Here is a 17,421-nt window from a genome sequence, read left to right as displayed (position 1 = left end):
ACATGCTAATACATACAGTGGAAATCCAATCAATATCCTTGTCCTGGGAAACTCCAGGACAAGGGATCTGATTTCTTCAAAAAATAAGCTGCAAACATAAAATAAATGGAGATGGAGTGAGAACCTATAAAAGGAGATTTGAGAGACACACAATCAATACAACATTTGAACCCTATTTGGATCATGATTCAGGAAATGTAAAATTGACATCATTAAGGAAATTTGAACATGATATTTGGTATTAATGAAGTATTGTTAATTTTTTAGATGTGAAATAGTATTGTGGTTGGTATTTTGGGTTTTGTTGTTTTCATCCAGCTTAATAACTGAGGTTGGGGGTTTTAAAATCACCTTTATAGATCTATCTGAAGCTACTTCAGTATGGGGGGAAATATTTGGTTTAATACATTATAAGGGATAAAATGCCTGGTCTCAAAATTTTTCCAATAATTCATTTGAAAATCAGAATACCAGCGGCCATTAAGAAGCAACCTAGTTGTTGTAGATAGTGTGGGGATTTTTTCAGCAGGTAAATCTGTAGGAACTTTTTCTTGCTGCTAAATTGCATGGCTTCCTTAATGAGGCAAATTGCTGACTGAACAGACAGTGGGCGCTGAAAGAAACGAGGTCTTGATAAATCTCATTTGACTGAGGGGAGGTGATTAGGCTGAGCTCAACATCCCTCAAGACAGGCCAACTTGGGACAGGTCCCAAGTCTGGTGACTCCTAGGCAAGTGTTCCTCCACAACACACACACAGTGTACTTTGCCTCCTTCAAAGATTACAGGGCAGCAAGTTAGGTGCAGATCTGGGACCTGAGATGTCAGGCTTCCTGGCTATAGTGCACCCTCTGCTACAGAAAGGTACCTGGCAATCAGGTAAATTCGTGGCAAAGTAGACATCCGAAAAGAGTCACTCCAAATTTTAAAGAAACTAGACCTCAGGAAGCTGTAAAAGCCTCAAACAGGCTGTTCCTTATAATGCTCACAGCTTCTGTATGGTCTCGACTGTGCCCTGCACAAGAGCACAGGTTCAGTAAATGTATGATAGAAAACAAACCAGGAACTCAGAGAAGAGCCAGCTGAAAGGGAGTGTCCAGTCTTGGCGACCACAATGAGGACATGTGCACGAGCCAACCCTCTGAAAGGTCCCCTGGGGGAAGGAGGAAGGAGCAGTTTAAAGATGAAAAAGGTCCCGTCCCTCAAACCTACGAAGCCGGCCCTGGGCTGGGTGAACGTGATCTAAGAAGCCTCCAAGGGCAGGCAGGGACCAAGCGCGAGGTTGGGTGAGGGAAGGCAAGAGTCTGAAGGGCAGGAAGCGGACCCCGCAGAGGTTTCGGGCAGGACTGTCTTGTTTGCTGCGGTATCCCTCAGACTAGCATGGCGTTCAGTAAATATCTGGAATTACCGATTGCTGGAGGCAGCCTTCCGCGGGTCTGAGCACCGGCTAGTTGCGGACTCAGCCTACCTCCACAAGACCACTTTACCTGGGAGAAAAAGCCAGGTGTGCGGGGGTAGCCCCGGCGCACTGAGACCCGCCCCGCGCCCCGCCCAGAGCCGCAGCGAGGGTGCGCATGCGGCGCCCGCCGTTTACGACGGGCCGGAAAGCAGTGGCCGCAGCCAGCGGCGGCTGAGCCGGGTCGCTATGGGGGTAAGCGGAGGCCACGTGCTGCCGGGGCAGAGGCCGGGAGGTGACGAGAACCTGGGAGGCAGGAGCTCGCGCCAGGAGGGAAGGAGGGGAGTGAGCTCGCGCTGAGAAGGAGCGGGGAGGCACAGCTCATGCCGGGAGGGGAGGAGAGGGGTGGGGCCGGGCAGGGGCTAGGCGCGGGCCCGGGCGCTGTTGACGCCGTCGCCCTGGCGCTCCTCCTCTCAGAAAATTGCGCTGCAGCTCAAAGCCACGCTGGAGAATGTCACCAACCTCCGGCCAGTGGGCGAGGACTTCCGGTGGTACCTGAAGGTAAGGCTATGGTGGGGGCGCCAGGGCCGGGGCCGCGTAAAGGTTTCCCACCCTGATCTCAGTGGTGAACGGGAGCTTTCTCTCCAGCTAGGTGAGAAATGCTTATTAAATGTTCTCTTTTCTTCTGGGTAGAATTTTATGTTTGCTTTTTTAAGTTTATTGGTCAATTCTTTTTAAAATTTTATTTATTGGCTGCGTTGGGTCTTCGTTGCGGTGTGCAGGCTTCTCATTGCGGTGGCTTCTCTTGTTGCAGAGCACGGGCTCTAGGCGTGTGGGCTCAGTAGCAGTGGTACACGGGCTTAGTTGTTCCCGGCATGTGGGATCTTCCCGGACCAGGGCTCGAACCCGTGTCCCCGGCATTGGCAGGAGGATTCTTAACCACTGCGCCACCAGGGAAGACCTACTGGTTAATTCTTAATTGGCAGTATCTTGAAATATCTTTTGTAATTTTTTCCTCCGTAACGTATTTCATGGTATGTAAACAAACACTAAACGAAAGGCTACTTGAAGGGATCTTGTGATGATTTAGTAAGAATAATTTCACCTTCTCTTTTGCTGATTAGGTTTTATTTACTGTGAAATCATTTAATTTTGTGCATGGCTCCATTCTTAATTCCCCATCCTGTATTGGTAAATCTGGTACTCTAGTGGGATGGTATACAGAGGTCCTCTTCTTAACTGAGCAGTTTGAGGTCCTTTACTCTCCCAGATCCCGGAGCTTCTGATCTGTTTTCCTTTTAGTCTAAATCCCAGAATCCTTCAGTACCTGACAAAAGCCCTATCTTTCAGGAAGCATTCTGCCCACCTTTATTTCCAAATATTTTGAAGCCCGAGTGCCAGGGCTTATTTGAGGAGTTGATGTTTCCTGGCTTCAAAAAGCAGAGTCTAGAGAAGGAGACAAAGAAGGAGTGGCAACAGAGTGATAAATACTTTTACCAGGAACCTACAGGGCCTGTAAGGACACACAGGAAGCTCCTAACTCAACACGGGGTGGGGGGACTTTGAAGCCATTTCTGTACTACTTGAGCCTTGAATCCCTAGTCAGACTGGGGACTTCTTAGAGGAGGATGAGCAAGGCAACACGAGAAACACTTTGCCCAGAGAGAAGTCTGGTTATGTCCTTAGTGGGGCTGGTCATAAGGATGAGGTAAGATTGCTGACAAGATGATGAGCCTGCCCACCTCACACTGTTCTTACCCTTCCCTCAGCATCTGCCCAACTGAGCCAACTTCTTTACTAATACTCTTTTTCCCCCTCCCCAAGATGAAATGTGGCAACTGTGGTGAGATTTCAGAGAAGTGGCAGTACATTCGGCTGACGGTAACCGCTCCCCCCACCACTATACCCATATACAGACACACATAGGCCTCTGGGCAGGGGTATGTGGCCCTCACCTCCCCGGTCTTTGGACCCCACTTTTTGTGGTTTGGGAGGGCAGGCAGAGTGTGATCAACTGGGAACAATGGGCTTTGGGATGTGAGGCAGAGTTCAAAATCAAGGGGAAGTCCTTTCCTCGCTCTCAAGAAGCCTTCCCAGGATTCTTGTCCTAGCAAGTTGCTCACCCTGTCTGGGTCTTGGTAGATATAGATGGTGTGTATTTAAATATTGTTATAATATTAATTGATAATAAGTGGTAGGACTGGGTCTCCTGGGGACCCTTACATCTGACTGATATGTGACTAGAGGTTCTGTTTACTGCTTGCCAGGACAACGTGGCACTGAAGGGAGGCCGTGGCAGTGCCTCCATGGTCCAGAAGTGCAAGCTGTGTTCAAGGGAAAACTCCATTGGTAGGTAGGCCATGGATATTGACCTCTGCCAGGCTGGCCATCGGCTTTGTGGTGCCAGACCAAAAGCATGCTCATGTTACCTGTGGGTGGACCCAGGCCTGAGGGATCCAAGCTTCTGCCGTAGACTCTTGCCCAGGGCCACATCTGGGTACCTGGGTGGGGCCGGGATATGGACTTAAATCGACTTTGTCTTCTCTTTTACATTTCAGAGATTTTGAGCAGCACCATCAAACCTTACAATGTAAGTTTCCTGCTGCAGTGGCAGGCATGGTGGGATCAGATCCAAGCCGGGAGCTAGGAGGCCTGGGTTCTCAAGTTATATCTGCACCAGAGTGACCCACATGGAACTGACTGACTTCATGTGCTTACTTGTTCGTTCATTCACTCAGTCATTCATTCACCTTACCCTGACTGAGTGCTCGGCAGGAAAAAGACTCGTAACTAGGCTATTGTACCGCCTTCTTATAGGTGTTGGGCTGTGGGAGCTTAGGGGACCTCTGACCCAACCTGGCCATTCAGTTTCCATCGCTGGGAACACTTGCCTTGTCTACATCTTGGAGGGCTAGTGAGCCTTCTCTGAATCCATGGATGAGACAGTGCATCCATCCTTGATACTTGATTTTATTAAGTATCTATACGTTACTGCATTAACAGATTAGTCCAAAGGTGAGGGAGGGAGTGTATGCTTTGGGTCTGTGTCTTCATCCATTCCTATTTGGTATTTTTGAAAAATGTCTGATTTATGCCAAATTCTCAGCTTTGTCCTGAAGTTAAAGGGAAAAATCACACAAGGACTTGCACTCAAGTAAATCATAATCTAGTGGAAGAGACAGACCAGCAAACAAAAACCAATCCAGGGCCAGGCACATGGTTGGTGTGCAGGAAGCATTTCTACAGTAAATGACAGAATGAGAATGAACGTGTGGGTGTGTCCTTGGGGTCTGTGGGCCCAGGGGTCAGGGAGGCATGAATTTCCTGGCTGTACCACCCCCCTCAGTGTGCCTCCTCCACATGCATATCCCACTTCAAAGGCTTTAAGTCAGCCCCTGCCTTGACAGCATGGCGGATGGTTAGCAAAAGGCCACAGTGAAGTGTACTGGGGCCTTTTGGATGACCTGGAAACCTTATAGCTTAACATTCTTCTTCATAGTTTTTATTTTGATAATTTTATCTACCATTCATTGAGCATAGTGTCGGGTCCTATACTGGGCAATTTACACCTAGTTCAGGTTCTCACAATAAACCTGTAGTGGTTTCCTCAGCTCCAGCTGACAATCTTAGGCCCAGAGGAAGAGAGAGGCAGAACTGTGTCTGAGCTCACATCCAAGCACTCTGACCCCAGAGGCCACATCCAGGAAGATCTCATGGCAAGCAGGTGTCAAGGCAGCCTTCTTCCAGGATGGGATGAGTTGCCCCTGAGTCCCATTCTGGGCTCTCAGGGGCTGTGGAGTCAACCTGAGGGCACAGTTGGACCTACCTCCTCAACACACTTCCTTTCTAGGCCGAAGACAACGAGAAGTTCAAGACGATAGTGGAGTTTGAGTGCCGAGGACTTGAACCAGTCGATTTCCAGCCCCAGGTGCATGTCTTCCTGGGGAACCTGTATCTTTGGGGAGGGCGTATAGGAAGTGACAGTAGAACTGTGCTTCCTGCAGAGACCGTGGACTAGGAATTCTAGGACTAGGAATTCTCATTTCTAAGAATAACAGTTGTTATTTATTAAGCATCTAATATATGTTAGGCACCAGGCTTGTCACTTTTAATGTTACCTCACTTAATCCTCACAGTAACTCTGTGAAGTTATACATCCTATTTTTCAGATGAGAAAAGAACTTTAGAGATTTTGCCACTTGCCCAGGGTGATGCAGTTAGTAAGCAATGGAGCTGTAATTTGAACCCACATCTATCCGACTCCAGAGCCAGTGCTCAGGCCACTTTATTTGTGTAGCATTTTCACCTCACAACCCTGTGAGGTAGGCAGAAGAGAGAGTATTGTCATCCCCGTTTCATAAGTAAGAAAACTGAGGTCCAGAGAGGGAAGTGACACGCCCAGGGTGTTTCAGAAAATCAAGGGTAATGGGTGGGTTTACCCCACGCCTCCTGCCTTCTGGGCCAGGGCTCTAATCTGGAGAAACCACTCTAGTCCCAGGGCAGCTGCCAGGGCATGGAAGCTCAGCACTTATTCCAGAACAGTAGCCCAACTGTATTTCTGTCTTCCGATGCCAGAGGTGTGAGAAAGGCCAGTTCCCTGACCAGGCCCCACAGGCCGGACCAGTGCCTCCGTTCCCCCAGATTAACCACTGCCTTCCTGTCACCTGCAGGCCGGCTTTGCTGCTGAGGGTCTGGAATCCGGGACAGTCTTCAGTGACATTAATCTGCAGGAAAAGGTACGGGCCTTGGGGGCCTTGCGGGGAGCTCTAGGGCACCTGGTGGGAATAACCCTTTTGGTGAACAAGGCTCTTCAGTGGGAAGCCGACTCCACGCTTCCGTGCTTCTTGTTGGTGATTTTGGTGTTTACGATAGCCCCAAGTGTAGTGCTGAAGCGCCGCCTAGTGTTCACACGCAGGAAAGCTGGGTGTGCCTTACAGAGAAGATACGCGTCAGACAAGCTTGTTCAGGTGTGAGATACAGCACTGTTGGCTGTGAGTTCAGTATTAGTGAATCAGCTATATAAATATATATGTATGTATGTTAAATAAGGTGTTTTTAAACAGAATCAGATGCTCCCAGGAACCTAACCCTGTATTTCCCCTGGGAGCAGTGTTTGTGGGGACTTTGTAGAACGTAACTACTGTGAATACCAAGAATCAACTGGACATGTTAGTGCCTTGCAAATAAGGAAGGCTTGTGGTCAGGCCTCAGAGGAAGGAAGGACAAAAACATTCAGTTTGCATAGCACCTAATAACAGTAACTGGGTTTACTGAGCTCTCATATGTGCCTGGCCCTAGGCTAAATACTTTTACATGTGTTAACTCTTGATTCTTTCAACATTCAGTGTAAAATCTACTGCTGTCCTCTTTTTTTTTAATAGAGGACAGAACGAAGGCTCAGAGAAGTTAGTGACTTGCCCAAAATCACAAAGCTAAAAGAGTAGGAATTCAGGCCCGAGCACTCTGGCTCTGTCCTGGGTCTGACATGTTCCTGAAGATTGAGCCGGAGCCTGAGCTGGGCCTTTGAAGTCCTAGTCCTCCACTCCCCATGCTGTCCAGGCTGCCTCATGAGGCTAACGCTGCCATTTTTTCCCACAGGACTGGACTGACTATGACGAAAAGGCTCAGGAGTCTGTGGGAATCTACGAGGTCACCCACCGGTTTGTGAAGTCCTGAACCCTCTTCCTGCACACTTGCCTCTAAGAACTGAAAAGGGACATTCACGGTTGGGGTGAGATGAGGATATCCTGGATCACGCTATTCATCATTGTCCCTACACATTGTCCCCAAGCAGCACAGTGCAGAGGCTGGTCCCCTCATGTCTCGCCTCCTGGCAGCTGCCCAGGCCCTCACAGCCTGCGTGCTGGGCTGTCACAATGTCCCGAGCCCCACCAATAAAGCCCCTGTTTGTGCTACACTGGTGGATGAACAACCGCTCTACTCCCTCCACTCCCCTTCATGTTGGAGGGCTTTGATGGCTTCTTGGCACCTTCCCACAGTACAGAATCTTAGCCTGATCCAATTTGCAAAATAGGAACACAGAGCTCCTAAGGGCTCTCAAGCTCTTGGGGAGAGCACAGGCCACCCCAGGGGACCAGAGGTGTCAAACTCATTGGTACAGCGGAGCCTGCGGAATGATGTCATGAGCCAGAACGTCACGTTGACCACCTTGGCTCTTGGGTAAACCCAGGCAACTCTGTTCATTGGTGTCACTGCCTATTCCAGGGACAGAAGGGACTTTGGAGGCAGCAGTTCCATCCTGGCATGAATCTTCTCTCTCCAGTCCCTGCCAGATGGTCCTCAGGTCTTTGCTCACTTGCTGTGATGGGGCAATCCCTCTCACCAAGGGAATCCCTATGAAAGTTCTTCCTTATGCTGAGTCAGCCTCTATGCTTCCTTTAGCTCCTCCTGATGGTCCTGGTTTGTCCCCTTTGTGGTCACACTTCTGTGTTCTTCTGCCCCTGGACAGCCCTGTGGAGGTGTGAAGACAACAGTCCCGGCCTCTGTGTCTCGTGGGCCTGGTTCCCTGGGTCTTAAGATCCTCTTACAGTGGATAGAGTTGTTCAGTGCACAGTTAAGTCATGAGGGCAAGCTCACGTCTTCATACCGGTGACTCCACCATTCGGAAAACCTGTCACGAGAGACCTTACTCCTCTCCAGTGTTCTGCTGGAGCCTGGAATTCTTTGGAAGAATTACTACCTTCATTTTCTGAGTGGCCCTCTGGGAAAGAGTCTGCCCACTCCGAGGCTGGTTGTGGAGCTCTAGGAAGGGGATCCTCAGAGGCAGGTAAAGCTGGCCATGGCCAAGGGTGGGGAAGAGATGCCCGCCCTGTCCCCTCTCCAGTCTGGCAGCTGTCACGTGTCCTCTCGGTCCCCCCGGTCCCCCGTGTTCCCGGCCCCTGGGCCTGTGCTTTCTGCACCTGACAGAGCAGGGCTTCTTTGGCCTCCCTCGGCCAGCAGCTCCACCAGCCCCCACCGACTAGAACAGTCCATTGCCTGGCCTGAAAGCAAACAAGGGAGCTTCGGGCTGGATAAACAGGCTTTCTGGGTTTTAGTCTCCGTACTAGCCAGTATGTGTTATAAAGGCAAGCACTAAAAGGATCTCAAGCTTTTCTTTATATTGTAAATTATTTTCTCATCTTGTAGGGAGTAGAGGAACCCAAATAATCAGTAACAGATGGAACATAGATTATGTCAATAGATGCAGAAAAAGTATTCGGTAAGATTCAGCAACAAACCATAGAAACGCTTAGCAAACTAGAAACAGAAAGGAACTCCCCTTACCTCACAAAGGATATCTACAGGAAACCCGGAGCAAATGAAATGTTTGAAGTACTCCATTCACGGTTGGGGTGAGATGAGGATATCCTGGATCACTCTATTCATCATTGTCCCTACACCGCCCCTGCCGCAGCACTTAGACTGAAAAGAAAGTAAGGTGCAAGGACTAAAAAGGAAGAAATAACACTTTTCACAGATTTTGATTTTCCACTTAGTGAATCCAAAAGCATTATCAGGTGTTGGATTTAAGATCAATATACAGAAATCAAATGCATTTCAGTACACTGGCAACATGTAAAACACAATCCAAGAGAAAATACCATTTACAATAGGAACAGCAACCAAAAAAATACCCCCAAAGGTAACTGGGAATTAAATCTATCAAAGATGTTTCATGACCGATAAATTGGTCAAAATGGCAGAGTAGAAAGACCCTTAGCTCACCTCCTCTCACGAGCACACAAAGATCACAACTGTTTGTAGAACAACCATCAATGAAAAATATGGGAACCTCCTGGGAAAGATCTACAACTAAAGATATAAAGAAGGAACCACACGAGATGGGTAGGAGAGGCAGGCTTATGATGCAGTCAAGTCCTGTACCCCAGCTGGATGACCCACAAATGAGGGTAATTATATTGCAGAGGATCTTCCCACAGGAGTTCCTGTCCTGGGAAGAGAGCCCACAGAGCAATTGGCCTTGAAGGCCAGAGGGGCTTGGTTTCAGGAGTCCCACAAAACTGGGGAAAGAAGAAGCTGAAAGGGCACACAAAACCTCACATGCTCTGGGACTCAGGGCAAAAGCACTAATTTGATAGAAGCCTGGGCCAGACCTACCTGCTGGTCTTGGAGAGTCTCCTGGGGGGATGGGGGTGGGAGCGACTGTGGCTCCGCTGGGGACATAGACACTGGTGGTAGCCACTCTTGGTAGCTGCTTCTACCGCATGGCCCCTGGCACTGGTGGGCACCACTGTGGGTCCCGTCCTCTGGCTTATTAGCACCAAGACCTGGCCCCATACAACAGCCTCTAGGCACCGGGGCTGGGACACCTCAGGCCAAGCAACTTAACTGGGCGGGGACACAGTCCCTCTGTCAGCACACAAGCTAAAGACCTCATGAGCCCAGAGCCACCTCTGGACACTGCCCTGCCCACCAGAGGGCCCAGGGCCCAGCTCCACCCACCAGTGGGTAGGCACCAGTCCCAGAACCCCCTGGGCCCCAACCCTGCCCTCCATGAAGTCTGCTCTAACCTTTGGACCAGCCTCACCCACAAGGGGACAGACACGAGAGGCAAGAAATCCACAATCCCACAGCCTGCTGACCCAGTCGGCCCAGAGCAGGCTCCCCTGGGACCAGCTGGGCCCTGGCCGTGCCCACTAGCAAGCCAACAAAGCTTTGGGACACCCCACACTCCACCCATGTCAGGAATCTCCCTTCCCCCACCCCCGAAGTGATACAACACCAGCTCTGGGATCCCGGGGCCCTGCAAACATACTCCAGAACCCAGCTCTGCCTGCCAGTAGTCTGACACTAACCTCAGGACCTGGCTTCGCCCACCAGTGGGCAGACCACAATCCTGGAGTCTTCTGGATCATGGCTCCACCCACTAGTGAGCCAGTACTAGCCCCAGGGCCGCCTGGGGTTGTGCAGTCAGCTGCCTCGTGACAGCCCTGCCAACCAACAGCCAGCAGCCTCTGCGCAAGGTGGGGCCTGGCAACCAACTGGACTGGGGACTACCCAAGCCTACCAGACTGCCCACATAGCCTGCCAAACAGAAAGACCCATGCAGCCCTCATGGGGGAAAACCCTAGAGCATATAGCTTGGGGACAAGAGGGGAGTGGGGTGCTGGGACACAAAAGACGTCTATAGAAGGCCACTTCTCCAAGGTCAGGAAACAACCTACACGATACATAAAAATACAAACAGCAATTTAAGCAAAGTAAGGCAACAGAAGAACATGTTCCAGATGAAGGACGAAGGTAAAAGCTAAGAAGAAGAACTAAGTGAAGTGGAGAGTGCCAATCTACCCAAGAAAGAGTTCAGGATGGTCATCATAAATATGATCAAAGAACTCGGGAGAAGAATGGATGCACAGAGCAAAAGTTAGAAGTTTTTAACAAAGAGAAAATATAAAGAACCAAACAGAGATGAAAAATACAATAACTGAAATGAAACATACACCAAGGGGAATCAAAAGTAGACCAAATGATGCAGAGGAACAGATCAGTGAGCTGGAAGACAGGGTAGTGGAAATCACTCATGCTAAAAGGAAAAAGAAAACAGAATGAAAAGAAATGAGGGCAGTTTTAAGAGACCTCTGGGACAACATCAAGCATACTAACATTCACATTATAGGAGTCCCAGAAGGAGAAGACAGAGAGAAAGGGGGCAGAGAACACATTTGAAGAGATAATAGCTGAAAACTTCCCTAATCTGGGAAAGGAAACAGTCATCCAAGTCCAGGAAGCACAGAGAGTCCCATACAGGATTAACCCAAAGAGGAACATACCAAGACACACTGTAATTAAAATGGCAAAAATTAAAGATAAAGAGAGACTATTACAAGCAGAAAGGGGAAAGCAAAAAGAAAGGAATAACATACATGGGAATTCCCATAAGTCTATCAGCTGACTTTTCAGCAGAAACACTGCAAGCCAGAAGGGAGCGATATGATGATATATTTAAAGTGGTGAAAGGGAAAAATCCTGCAACCAAGAATACTGTACCCAGCAAGGCTCTCATTCAGATTTTACGGGGAGATCAAAAGCAAAAGTTCAGAACCACCAAACCAGCTTTACAAGAAATGTTATAGGAACTCTAAGTGAAAAAGAGAAGGCCACAAATAGAAACATGAAAATTACGAAAGGAAAAAGCTCACCAGTAAAGGCAAATATACTATAAATGTAGGAAATCATCCGCACACAAAGCCAGTAGGTGCGTTAAAAGAAAAAAGTGGCAAAATCACCTATATCCACAATAAGTGGTTAAGGGAGACACAAAACAATCAGATGTAAAATATGATGTCAAAGACAGTCATCATGATAGGAGGAGAGTACAAATGCAGGGTGTTAAAATTCATTTGAAATTAAGGGGTCAGCAACTAAAAACAATCACGTATACATAAAGATTGCTATGTATAAACCTCATGGTAACCACAAACCAAAAATCTGTAACAGATACACACACAAAAAAGAAAAAGGAAAAAAATGAAATTTTGCCGTTTGCAACAACATGGATGGACTTGGGTATTGTGCTTAGTGAAGTAAGTCAAAGAGAGAAAGACAAGTACTGTATGATATCACTTATACAAGGAATTTTAAAAATAAAACAAACTAGTGAATGTAACAAAAAAGAAACAGATTCACAGATATAGAAAACAAACTAATTGGTTACCAGTGGGGAGAGGGAAAGGGGGAAGGACAAGATAGGGGTAGGGGATTAAGATGTACAAACTAGTATATATAAAATAAGCTACAAGGACGTATTGTACAGCACAGGGAATAGAGCCACAATCTAGTAATGGAGACAGCTGCAGAAACTGAAAAGCACTGCGATAAAGGTTAGATTGTCAGGATGCTCTGGGCATACACAGGAGGGGCACCAACTAACTCAGCCTCAGAGGGGTGGGGTGAGAGGAGGTGCAGTCTATCTGAAACCTGAAGGTTGAGCAGAAGATAGCTGAAAGGGTGGAGATGGGCTTATGCTCCAAGTACAGGCAACTTCCTCAGGGTAAGCTGTTAAGAGAGGTGGGTCTGAAAAGATGAGCAGGGCCAGCTCCATCAAGGCCACAACTGTCACACTGAGGAGTATGGACTGTTTTCCAAGTTAATGGAAAACCACTAAGGAATTTTAAGCAGGGATATGATCAGACTTGTACATGAAAAAAATCACTGGCTACAGTGAGGAGAATGGACTGGAGGGAATGAGTGGAGTCTAGAGGCCAGTTAGGAGGGGAGAAATAGGCTCCGCCTCTTGACAGGAGGCGCTACAAAGTCACCTTGCAAAGGTGCGGGTGCTGGGAGGGAACAATGCAGTCTCCAGAAATAACACATTATGTGTCAGGCCCCTCGCTGGCCGAAACAGAAGCCAAAGCTGGGAGTAGCGGAATATGGAGGAAGGGATGACGCATTCTTCCAGGGAGACCCCATGAGCGTGGCTTCATGGGAGGGGACATTTGAGCAGGGCTAAAAAGAACAAGGACTAATTTGGCAGAGGATGTGCTGGAGCCAAGGGCATTCTGAGGATGGAGGATGGCATTTGCAAGGTACAGAGTCACAGTGAAGCTCAGACATGTCTGAGACCAATGGGAGGCTTAGTGTGGCTGAAGCACGAGGCATGAGGACGGCTGGTAAGGAAGTGGGGGCTGCTAACGTGAATTTTTTTTGGTTCCTGCCTAACAACTTGGTGTTGCACAAACAGTATGATATCAATAAAGGAAAAAAGAAAAAGAAATAAACATTTTCTTAAACCCCACCATCCTAGCTCCCTAACAGAAGTGTGTTTATTTTCCCCTGTTCTCTTTCAGGGCCTATCTACACACAGACATGTTTTCATATAGCTATAATCCTAGCAGCATTAAGATTATATTTAACTGTTTTCCACTTAATATCATAAATACCAAATGTGATTCTGCTTATTCAGTGGCCCTGTCTTCTTTACAATGGAAGATTCCCAGAAAGAAGATATACTTGTAACCAATTCTGCTCAAGCAGTCCCCCGAGCTCTATTCTCTGCTGGAGGCTCCCTGCACCTCTTTGTTTATCAAGCCCCAGTTGTGTCTCCTGAAACACCCTAAACTCTCTCCCTTTCAGCACCTACCCCACTGTCTCATGTCCACCTCCTCCAATCCTGGCTCCCATTCCTTTTTTGTCACTTATTCTGTCACATGAAGATAATTGGATAGGTGTCACTAGATTTGGAAAATATGTTTGAGGTGGTCTAATTTAAAACATACGCTAATAAAACCCACAATGAGATACCACTTCACACTCACCAGAATGGCTATAATCCAAATAGATGAAAACAAGTGTTGGTGAGATGTGGAGAAGCTGGAACGTTTACACTCTGCTGGTGGGAATGTAAAATGGTGCAACCGCTTTGGAGAATATCCCGGCAGTTTCTTAAATGATTAAACACAGAGTTACTACATGACCCAGCAATTCCACTCCTAGGTAAATACCCCAGAGAAATGAAAACATATGTCAACACAAAGACTTATACACAAATGTTCATAGCAGCATTATTCTTAATAGCTAAAAAGTGGAAAAAACCCAACTGACTATCAACTGATCAATGAATAAATAAAATGTGATCCATCTATATACTGGAATAGTATTCAGCAATAAAAAGAAGATAAGTACTGACAGGTTCTGGAACATGGATAGATCTTGAAAACATTATGCTAAGCAAAAGGCCACATATTATATGATTCCATTTATATGAAATGTCCAGAATAGAAAAAGCTATAGAGACAGAAAGTAGATTATGGTTTTGTCTAGGATTTGGGGGACGTTAGAGGGTTGAGGGAAAAGGAGAGTGACTGTTAATCGGTACAGCCTTTCTACTGGAGATGAAAATGTTCTAAAATTGATTGTGGTGATGGTTGCAGAACTCTGTGAATATGCTAAAAATGACAGAATGATATACTTTAAATAAGTGAAATGTATGGTATGGGAAGTATAGCTCAATAAAGCTGTCTTTTTAAAAATGTAACCTTGGGCTTCCCTGGTGGTGCAGTGGTTGGGAGTCCGCCTGCCGAGGCAGGGGACACGGGTTCGTGCCCGGGTCCGGGAGGATCCCACATGCCGCGGAGCAGCTAGGCCCGTGAGTCGTGGACGCTGAGCCTGCGCATCCAGAGCCTGTGCTCCGCAAGGGGAGAGGCCACAACAGTGAGAGGCCCGCGTACCGCAAAAAAAAAATAAGAAAATTTAAAAAAATAATAAAAAATTTAACCTACATAGTATCCACGAAACTCACCCTGGGGATCCTGGAGGCACCTCAAAGAGTAGCAGATAACTTCCAGAGAGGCTGGTGTGACTGTGGATCTGGAGATGTGCCATACTTGTTCAGGAGTCATGGAAAAGAGCCACCAGGACAGAGCTTGCTGGCTTCCCGAAGCACCGTGGGAAACTCCACATGGGAGCTGCTTTAGGGTCAGGAGCAACAGGTATTAATTTAACAAAACTCATCCTCCTGAGTTGGGAGGCCAGCTAATGTAAGGTCTAATTACCGGAAGCCTAGACAAACAAATATAGGAAAAAAAGCACTGGACAAGGAATCAAGAGAGCTGGTCCTAATCCTACATGTTATCAAGCTCCCCCAACCTGTCCATCTTTTGTATGGAAAATGGGGATAACTTCTATTTCAGAGCTGAGGGGATCAAATCGGCTGATGCTTTACAAATAGTTGAGTTCTGTACAAATGTGCAAGACCTGTGTGTGAGCTCCAACTGGATTGAGACTTAATAACTGTTTTTGCCATCCTAGCTACCTCGTAGAACCCTTCATAGCATGAATCCAAGATCAAGAGGGGGTGGAGGAAGTTGTAAACAGGAATGCTGAACACTGGGACAGGCCGGCAGTTCCCCTTTAAGGGACTGCTCGCACCCAAGATGTACTGCCCAAGGGTACATCCACCTGAACATAAGCATGAAATATACTTTTCCACCAAGCTTCAATTGATGCTTCGGTCTTAAGAGCTCCTGCTATGGGGAACTTGCTATCCAAGAGGGGTCAGCACTTCAATAAGGAATGGAACAGCGGCAGCAAGACATCACAGAACAAGAGAGCACAGGCTCAGCTTCAGCTGTATGCCAGGTGCTTTACCTACATCGTTACAGCTAATTCTCACGACATCCCCATGCTATAGGAATTATCCCCATTTTACAATGGAACTCACAGACCAGAAAGGCAAAAGAACTTGCCTATAGTCATAAAGTGAGGACATGGTAGAACCAAGATACCAGAGTTCAGGTATTCCTGATCACGGTTCCTGAATGAGAGCAGCATATGTTTATGTGCATTGGCAGCCACAAATGCCTGTCTCTTATCAAACCATGGAGTATGGAGGACCTGGGACCTGCTGGGTATTCACTAAATGGTTAATGAGCAAAGGATGGACAGGGTCGGCTAAGAAAACGTGCAGGAGTGTTTACATGAACTGTAAGGAGGATTAAATGAGATAATGCATTGGAAGAGCTTTGTGACTGGCTCATACCAGAATTCAACCCAGCTGTCCAGTAACTTGCTGGGCAAGCCACTAGAAATGCAGGTGAAATTAAACACAAACAAAAACCCTTCCTTTTCAAAAACAAAAGAGAACACGCTTCCTTTTCACATTATAGCAGTATTCTAACAATAAATTGTTAGAGCAGTGATGTTCTAACAATAAATTCTGTGCTCACTCAATGGAGAGGTTTCAAGTGCAAAATGTATAGAGCAATAATTCTACCTTATTCCATAATTAGCACACAAGATTCAACTGGTAAAAATAAATACACACCAGTTATTAATCTTCATTTGGCTGGAAGAACAGTGATATAGAACTCCCTAAATCCATGGATATAACCCTTTATTGCAGCAGGACTATCAGAATCGAGCAGTAGTGGTTTACTCCTTAGAAAAATGAAGAGGGTTTTTAAACAAAGGATATCCCAGGAGAGAAAAGCAAGTTTACAGGAAAGATAAAAGAGCATTTCCTACCATCACCCGAAGAGCCAGGAGCCAATATGAACTTACTATCACCTGAACTTACTACTGGAAAGTTCTTTGTGGGGATTAGGCAACGAGGTTAAACAATTAAAAACAAAAACAAAAAAACCCAAAACCTAAGAGGAACCACCTCTAAGCATGAATTGCATTTTATTTCTGCTTCAACAATAAATACACCTGAGTTATTTTCTAAGTCTTACCTCCTGATAAATGTCCTTAAAATTGAAATCTCACATAATCTTTAGTTGTGATGTAGTTCCACTTGGAAATTACATGTTTAGCTTTAAAACCACGGTTTTAAAGCTCAAACCTTATAGCACTGGTGCTCAGGCACCTCACAATTAGTTTCATTAGTCACAGAACAGTGCCTACTGGTTACAGAGGCCCCAATTTTCATGTTGATGAAGGAATAGAGGCTTTTCATCCACCCAGAAGTTAAGATTTGATGGCTTTGCCTTCTAAGGCATCAAACATGCCTTCTAAGGCCTTCTCCACACACTGGAGAAACTCGTGGGCATTGCGGCCTTGGTAGGCAGAGACGTTGCAGCCTATCCAGTTGTCATGAACAGCATACGCAATGCCAAAACCATCAGGGACCACGGGGGCAAAGCCGCCAATGTTCACTGCTGGGCTGCTCAACGTGCTTGTGGACAGGATGTTGTGGTTTATCTGCCTATATGCAGGGTCCAGGTATAGCTCGGGCAGGTCAATCCCTTTGGCTGCTCCCAGGTACCGCAGAGCAAACAAGTGTCGATCAAAGCCCTGGCCTGTCAGAGACAAAATGGAAAACCAGAGTCTAAGAATCTCAGAACTGAAAGGGACCTCACTTGGTAAAACCTCCGACCTATGGTAGGAGCACCTTCACAGCATCCTTGAGAGTGGAAGAAGGGTTTGTTTATCTCTGCATGCACACCTCCGGCTTGCTAACCTCTGGCTCAGTTCATTCTAGAATATTCCTTTTTAAAAAGCTGTGAACAGCTGAGCTAAAAATCAGCCTAAAATGAACATGATTTTTAAAATTTTGAAATTGAATCA

The 17,421-nt window shown here is 46.9% G+C and overlaps 2 protein-coding genes across 2 annotated transcripts in view; one reads left to right on the top strand and one right to left on the bottom strand.

The window, feature by feature from the left end:
• The first annotated feature begins 1,598 nt into the window (after positions 1-1,598).
• Positions 1,599-7,315, top strand: CZIB (CXXC motif containing zinc binding protein). The gene is made up of 8 exons (XM_032642092.1): positions 1,599-1,650; positions 1,873-1,956; positions 3,220-3,276; positions 3,663-3,744; positions 3,954-3,985; positions 5,246-5,323; positions 6,066-6,131; positions 6,994-7,315. The coding sequence occupies exons 1-8, from the start codon at positions 1,645-1,647 to the stop codon at positions 7,069-7,071; spliced, it is 483 nt and encodes a 160-aa protein (XP_032497983.1). The 5' UTR covers positions 1,599-1,644; the 3' UTR covers positions 7,072-7,315.
• A 1,178-nt stretch (positions 7,316-8,493) lies between these two features.
• Positions 8,494-17,421, bottom strand: part of CPT2 (carnitine palmitoyltransferase 2) — a 35,203-nt gene continuing 26,275 nt past the window's right edge. The window contains exons 5-7 of the mRNA XM_032642082.1: positions 14,654-17,153; positions 13,671-13,796; positions 8,494-8,817 (exon numbers count right to left, since the gene is read on the bottom strand). Coding sequence (XP_032497973.1) covers positions 16,822-17,153 — 332 coding nt within the window. The 3' untranslated portion in view covers positions 8,494-8,817; positions 13,671-13,796; positions 14,654-16,821. The remainder of the gene's footprint in view (positions 8,818-13,670; positions 13,797-14,653; positions 17,154-17,421) is intronic.

The sequence above is a fragment of the Phocoena sinus genome, chromosome 1, assembly GCF_008692025.1.
Source record: "Phocoena sinus isolate mPhoSin1 chromosome 1, mPhoSin1.pri, whole genome shotgun sequence".
NCBI lineage: Eukaryota > Metazoa > Chordata > Mammalia > Artiodactyla > Phocoenidae > Phocoena > Phocoena sinus.
Note: the sequence above shows the minus strand (reverse complement) of the source record. Positions and strands in the feature narration are given on the sequence as shown.